Source organism: Salvia miltiorrhiza, unplaced genomic scaffold, assembly GCF_028751815.1.
Source record: "Salvia miltiorrhiza cultivar Shanhuang (shh) unplaced genomic scaffold, IMPLAD_Smil_shh original_scaffold_293, whole genome shotgun sequence".
Classification (NCBI taxonomy): Eukaryota; Viridiplantae; Streptophyta; class Magnoliopsida; order Lamiales; family Lamiaceae; genus Salvia; species Salvia miltiorrhiza.
The window spans coordinates 214,324-226,377 of record NW_026651522.1 but is presented as its reverse complement, the minus strand read 5'-3'; the positions used below and the strand labels follow the sequence as shown (position 1 = coordinate 226,377).

Below are 12,054 nucleotides of genomic sequence, written 5' to 3'. Positions count from 1 at the left end.
GTAATTTTGGAACATCAGTTAAGACATTTATTTAATAATAATGAATTAACGAAGTTATAACATCAATTACTAGCTAGAGTGGGCTCAACTCAACGTACTTAGAGCGCCAAACCTAAATGGAGAAATTAACATGGTAACCTATACCTCAATGAAACTGTAGATTCGTCAGGTTAGATATAATTCCATATACCCATTATATTGCTTTGACTAAAGTGGATTTATTAATATTTTTTTTTCCAGGAAAAAACAACAATATTGACTGCAAACGTTTTTTAGAGGGCATTGACTGCAAGCTTGAGACTATAGTCATTTGAAAATGCAACCTACCCTATATAACTCTTCTTCTTTTTATCGCACTAGAAAAGTTTTATACCAACAGCTAAATTTAGAATGTATTCATAAAATTTGAATTCGAAATCTTTTCATGTTCGAGATTCTAATGAAAAAGTGGCAAATATGACAACAAGAATGATATAATCCCACTCTTCTAAAAACAAAGTCAAATTAAAGTGGATGATTTGTTATTATTAAATTTATTATTTTAATCATATTCATTATAAAAATAAAGATTATTACAATATATATAATGAATCAAAATTAGCATTTATCATTATAAAATTATATAGTATAACTATGGATTTATCAATCGTAATATTCAATTATTAACTATGCTAAAAAGTTATATATATACCCTATATATGTAATAAATTCTAATTAATAAATATAAAATTAAACTGAACACAAAAACTTTAAATACAAAGAAAAATTAAAAGTGGTATACTGTATACAATGGGAGTCATGGGACCTAAACATCGAGTCACTGAGAAGTGCAATTTTTCAGACAATATCTGGTGTGCATGAATTAATAATCCCCACGCTTCTAATGGTGATCACCCATTTGGGATGGGATATTGATCCAAATTCTAGTATTGGAAGTTCGTTATTTTAGACTTGTGTTCGTGGAAAAATCAGTGTTGAATAAGTGTCTACGAATTTAGATCACAATACTCAAATAAAGAATAATAAATCCAAACTGAAAGTAGTCAAGAAAACAAGGCACAAAGAATAAATAAATAAATAATCCCTACGTACAGTAATCAAAGCTGGCATGGTCGCCGGCCTACTCCTGTTGACTCTGTATATTAAAAATATACATATACATATACATATATTTGTATATTGACTTCCAATGCAAACTTATTTAATGTAAAAATTAAAAATATTACACTTAATTTATAACTGAAATGATATAACTTTATTAACAACAAGTGAATTTTTTTTATTAAAATAAATGATACTAATATATTACAAACGATATTTTTAATGCATGTATATAAATGTAATATTTTAAATGGGTCGAGAAAGATTTGGGCAAAAAAAATAATTAAAAATGAATTGGGCGAATCGAACCGAACCGTCCGTCCGCACCGTACATCCGAATATATAAAAGAATTTATCATAATTCAATTAAATAATTATTTATCACTTCAAAATTAAATTAATTATTTATCCTCGTATAATTCTATATCTTATCGATCACATTTATCAAGCCAAACGCACACAAGAGGCAAAATTTAAAGTGCCCTTTCTCTTATGAATAATTTGAAAAATGCCCACCCTTATCATGCAAAGCACTACATGCCCTAAATAAGTGAAGAACCGAAAATGCCCTTTGAATGTGATGGATGTGCATTGTTTTCCGCAAAAGTACTTACACATCTATGACAAAAGTTGTTAAAGTGTAAGAAAAACATCAATTCAACAATTTAAACATTGAAATCGGTCAAATATGTGTTGGAACATGTGAAATACTGACAGAGAAGTTAATATTTATTTATTTTTGAATTAAAATCGAAGGTTTTACAAGTAAATCGTAGGCTAATTAATCAATGGAAAATAAATACTAAAAATTAACACAATCGATATTAGCACTCAAAACACACATTGGAAAAAAAAAACAAGCGTCCGACCGGGAAAAACAAGTGTCCGACCGGACACAAGTTTTCACCGGGCGGACACATATATGTTCCGGTCGGATAGATGTTTTTTTGGTTCCTATGTGTGTTTTGAGTGCTAATATGGATTGTGTTAATTTTTTGTATTTATATTCCATCGATTAATTAGCCTTCAATTAAGGGACATAATTTTTTTTTTTAAATTGATGATAAACGACAAATATGATGTGAAATAGCTTTGTCAGTAAAGTATTCATGTCAAACACTCTAATTTCATTGAAATTCACCTGAAAGGAAGGAATCTTTGTTTATATATGAGTGAATTCTCTCATTCTCTCATCCTCTCATCCGAACACTCAAAGTGAAAAAACACTCAAACTCATTAGAAATTCTAATATTTTCCAAGTGGTGAAGCTATTATTTGTGAATTCTCTCATCCGAACGTTTAAAGGTATGTCATTTTACGTTTGAAATGTAATTTAAGTTGGTTATTGTTTATTTTCAATGTTTTGTTTGATCCTATATGCTTATGTGAATTATTAGCATATTATAGCATACTATGATTTAAAGCCACGTTTGAAGGAAATACATGTGAATTAGAGCAAATTCTATCATGTTTTAAAGTATTAATTAGTAATTATTAGTTGCATTTTAGTTCTATACATATATATTGCTACATAACTCATGTTATTATGCTCGAAAATTATGTATCCGCCCGGACAAGTGTCCTTGAAAATGTGTCCGGCCGTGTGTAATTGTATATCATGTAATACACGGCCGGACACATTTCCTCGGCTACTTCCCCGGGCGGATAGATGTTTTTCGAGTGTATTAACATGTTATATGTTGTATTTTAACATTGTATTCCATTTACATCATATATTTATTTATTTATTTATTATTTTTTCTGTAGATGAATGAATATGGGAGATACTTTGTGGTTAATTATGGAGGTGCCTTCAATGGTTATGAGTACATCGGCGGCTCTTCTAAGAATTTGCATATTTTCGGAGACACAATGGCCAGTACGGTGTACATGATAAATTACCTGATGATGGAGAATTCATTGAGCACTAATTACAGCTTGTATTATTTGACGAAGAGATTAAATGGCAGGGTATACAGTAAAAATATTCTTGCCGATGACAATGATTTGCTTCAGTTGCTGGCGTCGCAGCCACATTTTCCTGAGATTTATGTTGTTGAAGACGATTACAGTGGAGGAGTGTATGTTCCTTCGTTCGATCTCCCTCAATCTTCCGGGTATGGAGGTGAATCCAGTGCAACATTCGAAGGTGGGGACGGTTTGGAAGCAATCCAAAGATATGCTTATTTAGACCTATCAGCCGGAGATTCACCGGCGCAACAAAGTGTTGAACCGTCGGTCACTTGGGGTAATGATCAGTCAACGGGTTGGCCTTCATGGGATGAGCCAAATCCGTACCAGTACGATCGCCTAATAACTGATCGTTGTTGGGGTCCAGCTGATGATCAATATACGTACGAGCCTCAGTTCGTGGAGGATGCTGGTAATGTAGATGAAGATTATGTTCCATCGTCTGAAGCCGAGACTGATACAAGCGCCTCTGAAGACTTGTCGGAGCCAGAGAACGTGAGAAGGGCGGGGATTGAATATGCAGGTTGGCAGAATTTGCAGATCGACGAGGATGATGACGAACAGGTTCCTGGAGCAGATGAACTAACTAATTGGTTAGTTCCGGTTATCCCGTTGGACGCCGCAGCGGCAGTTGTGGATATTGAAGATTATCAGCTATTGCCTCGGGAGTTGTCAAAGAATATGTATTTCAATAGCAAAGATGATCTGATCGTTGCAATCGGTCTGTGGAACATGAAGCAGGGCAAGGAATTTTCTGTCAGCAAATCAGACAGCAGACGAGTCTACGTCAAATGCAAGCATTCAGATACGTGCCCCTTCAAGCTCCATGCATCGTCACAAGATGGAGTCATTTGGGGAGTGTATAAGTTCACCAATGAGCACTCATGCGACAGTGAGCTAGGGCGCGTAGCGCGAATAAAGGCCCCCGCAAAAGTCGTCGCAGCATATTTAGCACAGAAGATACAGGACGATTGCGAGATCTTGAAGCCGAAGGCCATCCAGCTGGAGCTGCGACGTGAGTTTGGCGTACAGATCAAGTACGATGTTGCATTGCGAGCCCGTAATCGAGCCACTGAGATGGTTTATGGTCGACATGATCAGTCCTTCGAGATGCTGCCCAAGTACTTATACATGTTGAGACAATCCAATCCCGGTTCGAGGGTGGAGTGGGAAGTTGACGATGATGGCCGATTCAAACACTTATTTGTTGCTCTTGCAGCTTCGGCTACCCCTTTCATGTTCAGCTTACGGCCAGTGATTGTCGTCGATGGCACACACTTGAAGGGCAAGAATAGGGGTATTTTGTTTGTTGCAGTGACGAAGGACGGCAACGAGAGTTTGTTCCCACTCGCGTATGGTGTTGGCCCGAAAGAAAACGATGAATCGTGGAGTTATTTCATGTCACGCATTCGACGTGTTTATGGCCAAGCCGATCCACTTTTGATTGTCTCTGATCAGCATATCTCCATTGCCAATGCTATCAGGAATGAGTTACCAAATGCAACCCACGGCCTATGCTACTACCATTTGCAAAATAACCTGAAGCATTACGGTAAGGCAGTGGTCGAGGTGTATCGACAAGCTGCATTTGCGTACGAGAAGTCCGACTTCAATAGGGCTATGAACGCCCTGAAGGTTATGAAGAGAGCCGCGTACGATAAACTAATGGGGATTGGGCCGGAGAAGTGGGCTCGTTCGATGTGTCCTATGCCTGTGCGACGCTACAGTTTTATGACATCAAATGCTGCTGAAGCTTTTAATTCCAGATTGTTGTGGGCAAGAAGACTTCCTATATGCTCGATGTTAGAGGCAATCAGAATTGTTATTGAGAAATGGTTCAGCGAGCGACTAAGGGCTGCACAACAAATCGAGCAAGGCTTGACTGTTGAGGCTGGTAAAAGGGTAGCTATTGAAGTCCAAAAAAGTCGTCGATACACTGCACAAAGGTTGAGTGGCATGAAGTATAAGGTGCAAACTGCTGACAGAAGCTTCAAGGTGGATCTAGAGAAGAAAAAATGCGAATGTCGAGTATTTCAGCTAGACCAACTGCCCTGTTCTCATTCAATCGCTGCAATAAGGTACGATCATGAAATATGTTCTAATGTTCGTTATATTGATTACTATCGGAGTTTGTTTGTTTTTATAGTGAAGCCGGTGATACGATCGCGGAGTATGTAGACTCGTACTACACGAATGACTTTCTTATCGATACTTACTCTCGCGAAGTTAATAATCTCCCGCCGAGACGCCAGTGGTTGGTTCCCGAGCACATCGCGGAGCAGGTTGTATTACCTCTGATTGTAAAAGGTCAAGCGGGGCGCCCAAAAGAAGGTAGACATCGAGGCGGTGGTGAAGGCACCAGCACACAAGCCGATGAGTCTTCTAGTATCAGGCGTCGTAAACCAAAGAAGTGCAGCATCTGCCATGAAGAAGGACACAGCAAGAGAACGTGCGCTGGCAGGGCGACTGAGCCCAGGGAGTAGTGGGATCCATTTGTGTGCTGTAACAGTTAATGATATTGATTGAATTATCTTAATATTCGATAAGCTGGAATGATTTACAGGAAATAATGCTCGTTGAATAACCAAATAGAAGCACACATTAATGTAACAATATACAAAACTATGCAAAACCAAGTCTATTGATACGATGTGTCCTAGTTTCACACAACGAAAATATAGATCTAGCAATCTTGGCCCTGTATGCCGCCACGTTGTGGTTACCCCACTCAATGGATGGAGAGCCAGATATCAGTCGTTCAGCATACATGCAGACGAAAGGCCCGCAGCTGACAGAGTCCTGCTGGTGAAACTGAACCTCCGCTGGAGCAAACACTGCCGTCATAAGTGGCCACTTGCTCTTTGCCACTGTCGCATCAATGGATGTGTCGTCTAGCCACCTCGACACCTGAAGGACAGCTGGCAACAATCTCAGTAAAGGTAATAAATCACCAACTCGATCATTCTGTTGTCGAGGTGTTAGCTTGTGGAATACTGGGTCATAGACCTCGCATACGGCGTCTCCTAACCGAATCCGACATAGGATAAAATGGTGGCCAATTATGACTGGCATGAGAACCTATGACAAACCACAATGAATTGATAAGAAACAACGATAAATCACAAATGACAAGTAACAATAATTGTTTAACTGATAACCTGTGCGGCATCCATCCATCCTATATGACCAGGAGGAAGTTCATGGCCCTTAAGTGATTTTCCACGTACTTGGCAGACCCACTCTATAGCAGGCTGCCAATCATCAGCCAGTGCTGTACTAGTCAATACATGAAACTCCTTGGGGCCGAACTCACTTCCTGCCCACTTATCCAATAGAGCGTCAAACTCTTTCTTGAGGTATATCTACAGATCAAATAAGTAATTAATAATTTATATCCGCACCAATGAAAACATATAAATAATGAAAGTTTACTTACAAACCAATCCGTGTCTACTATGATTGTGTTATTCATATCTACGTCATCCAGTAAATCCAGGGAACCTCGAAGTCTATTTCTCAAGGTCAAGAAATACAAGTCAATATCCTGCAACAATGTTAAAATCAATAAGTTAGTAGACAGTAATTTAACAATGTTAAAATCAATAGATTATTTACCCCAGTTGTGAATTCCTGGCTGACATTATCCACCCGCGCGAAGTCGTCGTACTCCCGCAAACCACCACTTGCCTTGACATAAATCTCACGACCCCTACCCTCTCGACACCTAGCCATCCACTTCTCATAATGGTCACTGCAGGTTTGTGTCACTGGACGTGGCATTTGGCTATTAACCCAAGGCGATCTCTGAAAGTTAGACGGACGTCTCACCCTCTGACTGCGACGCGGGAGCTCTGCTGGCGGCTGCTCTGGGTGCTGCAGCAGCAGTACCTGTGGCTGCTCTGCCTGTGGCTCAGGCTCCTCCGTCTGAGCCTGCCCTGCCGAACTGGACTGTCCCCACTCATGTGGTGCAATAGAAGTGAGCGGTTCAGCAAAGAATATCGGGGTCTCTGTTCTATACTGCGGCTTCAGGAATGGGGAAGACCAATGAGGGTAGACCTGGGTCGACCAGTCAAAAGTCTGCTCTGCCGGTGTGTAGTCGCCCTGGACAGACTGATTCATGGCCCGCCACTGCTCGTTGTAATCCGGGGTCTCTGCTGGGCGGGAATGGGCATAATCTGAAGGGCGTGATGGGTAGGCCTGGGTCTCTGGATGGCGTGGTTCCTCATCGCGGGGGTCGTCGTCGCAGGGACGTGAAACGCTTGGCCCTGAAGCGTCGGGCCCTGAAGCACTGGGTGGAGGAGACCGTGGCTGTGGAGGAGACCGTGGCTGTGGAGGATCAGGGGACCGTCGCTGGTCATCATCATCAGGGGAGTCGGGCACTCGGAAATGTTTGCTCTTCTTGCACCTATCCTTTTTACCCTTGCTCTTCAGTTTCTCCACGAATTTGCCGAAGGCCTTCTTAATCTCCTGACGGATCGTCTTCTTCACCCACTTACGATCCACCTCACCCTCGCTGGGACTGGATACAGTCCGAGATCCGCTCGACGATGAAGAAGTATGCGGCGCTGGGCGCTTGCCCGGATCTACTGAATGACGAGCCGGCTCGTGGGGTCGAGCATCCCTCACAGGGCGCGAGCCCGGATCTACTGAATGACGAGCCGGCTCGTGCTGTCGAGCATCCCTCACAGGGCCCCGGACACTGTGACTGCGAGTCGTACGAGGCTGTCTAGGTACATCCTCCTCGTCCCCGCGCTCCTCCACAACACGGGCTCCGGTGCCCTGTGGAAATTGGACACCCCGAGCTAATGGGTTGTCGGGGGGCCTGAAGCTCACCGAGAGTTCGCCCGGTGTCAGCGCTGATATGAAGTAGTGACTCGACAGATCGTCATCATCGGGGTCCAGGGGCATGACACCACCCTAGAAAGCAACAAAGATAATATATTAGAACATAAGTAAAACCAGTAACGGTGTGGAGGATAATCTTAAATAACTGATTACCTGTCCCTCGAATAGATCGCGCAGACCGTGAAGCTTCGGCTTACCCCTGAAAGTCCATCTCAAACACCGAGGGTGCGCTGTCGGATCACCGCTAGATGCTGCGACCATGTGTCCGAAGCCCGGGACGCGCTCCAATGCCCAGACATATAAAGCCCACGAAGGACCGTAGAAGTGATACTTCTCGCCCTTTCCTGTCTCTCTCGTATAATGGCATAACATCTTATACGAATACGCGCCCCAGGGGAATCTATCAAATGCAGCCAGATCATCCACCAACACCCAAAGCCACGGCTGTACCCGCGCATCCAACCCAAGAACAAGGGTGTGAGCCACACACACGAGGACAGCACGAAGGTACAGGCTCTCATCCTCATCATCCACTCGACGATCCAAATCGCACACGCGTTTGATGAGCGACTGTATGGTCATGCTTCGCGCACCGCAGAATCGTCGGTATGCCTCCACGCGACTGCAGTCGTGCTGTAATGTCGCATCGAACCTCGATCCCCCGAAATTGAGCCCAGTCACTAATGCGTAGTCCGCAGGGGAAAATCTGACTCGTGCTCCGCATAGAAAGAAGCACATCTCATTTTCTTCTGACACAATCTGCCTCGATACAATCTGGTGTAATGCTTTATTGCTCTTCGCGCCGGGCCTCCAATCAGTGAAATGCCCAAAACATGATGCTCTAAATCTTCCCAATAAATCTGAATTGCACTGTTCGCCGACCACATTTAAAGTTTCAACCAGATCCGAAAAATGTGAATCCCTATAGTAGGTGCTGATAGCAACCTCCGTCTGGTCTATAGTGTCGCGACGAAGATATGGGACATTCGCCTATTCATTTACAAAATGAATACCATATTAAATTCAGTAAAAAAATTAAAAAATAATACAAATAGGCATAATTAAATAACTACAATTTAATCAATACCAACCAATTTAATTAAACTGCAATTTAATACTAAATTCAGTAAAATTCAGTAATATTAAACTGCAATTAAATTCCGCAAAATATTAAAATTCAATAATTCAGTAAAATACTAAAATTCGAGAAAAATAGTCAAATTCAGTAAAATATTAAAATAGTAATTCAGTAATATTAAACTGCAATTAAATTCAGTAAAATTCAGCAATTTAATATTAAATTCAGTAAAATTAGTAATTCAGCAATTTAATATTAAATTCAGTAAAAATTCAGTAAAATATTAAACTGCAATTAATACCAAGCAATTTAATTAAATTCAGTAAAATATTAAAAAACGGCAATTTAATTAATACCAAAAAATAACAGTTTCATTAATTAATAATTCAACAATTATAATTAAATTAAATTCAGTAAAATAGTAATAATTAACGTAAACATACAGATACATGGAAAAAAGTATTTTATACCTAAATAACAACTATCCGGCCGGCGAAGTGTCCGGGAAAATGAATCCGGCCGGGTACATTTCAGATTGAAACTGTCCCGGCCGGACTCATTATTCCGGGCATAGTGCCGGCCGGGTAGTTGTTCTATCGGCATAAAATACTTTAATTTATCAAATCGCACAAAGCCCACATACACAATGCAATTATAATTACTTAAACAAATATTTCAGATTGAAACAAATTCAGTAATACCCAGCAAAACTCGCAATACTAATTACTTAACCAAATATAATTAAATTAAATTCAGTAAATTACTAACTGATTAATATAAACATACAACTAATTAAAATGGAATAATTTATGCTAAAACACGATCGGTCCGGCTGGTGAAGTGGCCGGATAAATCGATCCGGCCGTATGTTTCATTTAAATAATGTTCTCGGCCGGATCGATTTATCCGGCCACTTCACCGGCCGGACCGATCGTGTTTTAGCATACATTATTCTATTCAATTTCATGAAAATTAAAAATAAATACCTGTGAAGAAGATGCCATGGATGAGTCCGAGTGTGCTTCAATCTTTTGAACTCTCTGTGCTTCAATCTTTTGAACTCTCTCTCTCGGTGGGTAAAAGTGAAGAAGCCGATAGAGGTGTGTGGTGGAGTAAAAAACCCTAGTATTTTAAAGTAAGTAGGTAAAAGTGAAGAAGCCGATTGTATCGGCTTTATGTCTATCAAAAGGGAATCAAATTTTGAAGAAAGATATTTTTACCTTTATGTATCGGTAACATGCATGATTTTTTTGGGTAACAAGCATGCATTTATTTGGGACGGATATTGAGTATATTTTAAATTTAAAGATATCAATTGATTTACACGATATATATAGTGTTATATAGTACTATATATCAACATTCAAGAATAACACAATATATATATATAAATATATATATATATATACAAATAATTTCAAAGAATATATGTATTGAAATTAAGATATTAAAGGGAAAAAAATAAAAAATTTAAGATAGATACGCATGGATATATATTATTAGCGTCTTGATTTTTTTTTTTTTATGAAATTGAATAAAATAGAATATTTTATGCCTAAATATCATCGATCCGGCCGGTAATTGTCAAGGAAAAATGTATCCGGCCGGGTCATTTGTAAATTGAAATGTACCCGGTCGGATACATTTCTCTGGACATTTTACTGGCCGGATCGATGATATATCGACATAAAAGTTTGTATTCTATCTATTTATATCTTTATATTAATTTTTACTATTTTGCTGAATTTAATTTAATATATTGTTTAAGTGTTAATTAGTGTCCGGTCGATATATTTACAATTTAAAGATATGAACACTATATATATATATACAGTGACTTACAAAATCATTGCATGCACAGATTGAAATCATTTCGGTCATTATTGTAAAGAAATGCATTGAAACTCAAAAATGTGTAAGATTGTGTAAGAGAACCGAAATCATTACATTTGATGTTGACCCACTTAAGGGTTAATTAGTAATTTAGGGCATGGGTAGCTTTGCATGATAAGGGTGGGCATTTTTCAAAATATGAATAAGGAATGGGGCACTTTTGCCTATTAACACCAGATATTTTTGTATATTTAATTCGGACGTACATATGCATCCATCCGATCAAAATCCGAAAGCACCTGAGTTTGCCTCTAAATGTAATTAACCTACATTATAAACCCTAGAGCTAGAGCAAGTACAAAACTCATAAACATGGTTGATAAACCAATTGCACCATGGAAGCGGAAAAATAGAAAAGAAAAATGAAAAAACTCAAAAAGATGTGTTATCTTTGATTGTAAATTTATTATGAGAAAATAAAGGTTAAAAAAAATTTACCCTTTAAATTTCTCATTTCTTTTCCCTTATTTTCTACAAAAGAATAATTACACTCTTTTTCATTCCTCCCTCAACAAATTTTTTTTCACCATTTTTCATTCCTTATTTTCCTTCCAAGTTATCTTACCAAATTTGGAGTGATATTATCCTTCATTGAAATGAAAATAAATAATGAGAAATAGTGAAATTATGTTTTGTAGATCATGTGAGGAAAAAGAAGCGAGGAAAAATGAAGAATTTAAAGAGAAATTTATTTAATTCTCTTTTTTCATGATAAATTATAAATTACAACCAAAGAAAACGCATCCTAAAAGTCTCCTCCATTTTCAGTGATAGGTTGCTTTTCATGTTATCACAAAATAAGCCCATGAAACTGAATTCGAAACTTGTGTATTGGGCTATCCTGCAAATTAGAACAACAGTCAGTAAATCTCGGTGTTGGGTTTCAAAGTCTACGGATTATGTTTGCATAAAGACTTCAGAATATATATTGTATCGAGGCTGGGAGCCTATAAGCATCCTTTTTCCCACTTTCTCCTTTCTTTCTTGCACCTACAAATATTAAACAAGAGGATATAGAAGAAGTGCTACAAAACCCTTCAGAATCAAACAAATATTAACCCAAATTATATCCAATAAGGGACTGTAAAGTCAATTTCTCAGAAAATATCCTCTTAATGATCTTCTGAGGTTTTTACATTTATTTTCTATTATTATTAATATTGTCA

General features: G+C 38.8%; 2 protein-coding genes across 2 annotated transcripts; one reads left to right on the top strand and one right to left on the bottom strand.

Moving 5' to 3' along the window:
- The first annotated feature begins 2,973 nt into the window (after positions 1 to 2,973).
- Positions 2,974 to 5,555, top strand: LOC131003921 (uncharacterized). Its single transcript, XM_057930490.1, has 4 exons — positions 2,974 to 2,980; positions 3,440 to 3,636; positions 3,814 to 5,150; positions 5,219 to 5,555. Exons 1-4 carry the CDS (start codon positions 2,974 to 2,976, stop codon positions 5,553 to 5,555), a joined length of 1,878 nt encoding a protein of 625 aa, XP_057786473.1.
- A 139-nt stretch (positions 5,556 to 5,694) lies between these two features.
- On the bottom strand, positions 5,695 to 9,999 carry LOC131003919 (uncharacterized). Its single transcript, XM_057930489.1, has 6 exons — positions 9,982 to 9,999; positions 8,071 to 8,907; positions 6,688 to 7,989; positions 6,509 to 6,616; positions 6,231 to 6,434; positions 5,695 to 6,150 (listed from the first exon to the last, which is right to left on the bottom strand). Exons 1-6 carry the CDS (start codon positions 9,997 to 9,999, stop codon positions 5,695 to 5,697), a joined length of 2,925 nt encoding a protein of 974 aa, XP_057786472.1.
- Positions 10,000 to 12,054: the final 2,055 nt, after the last annotated feature.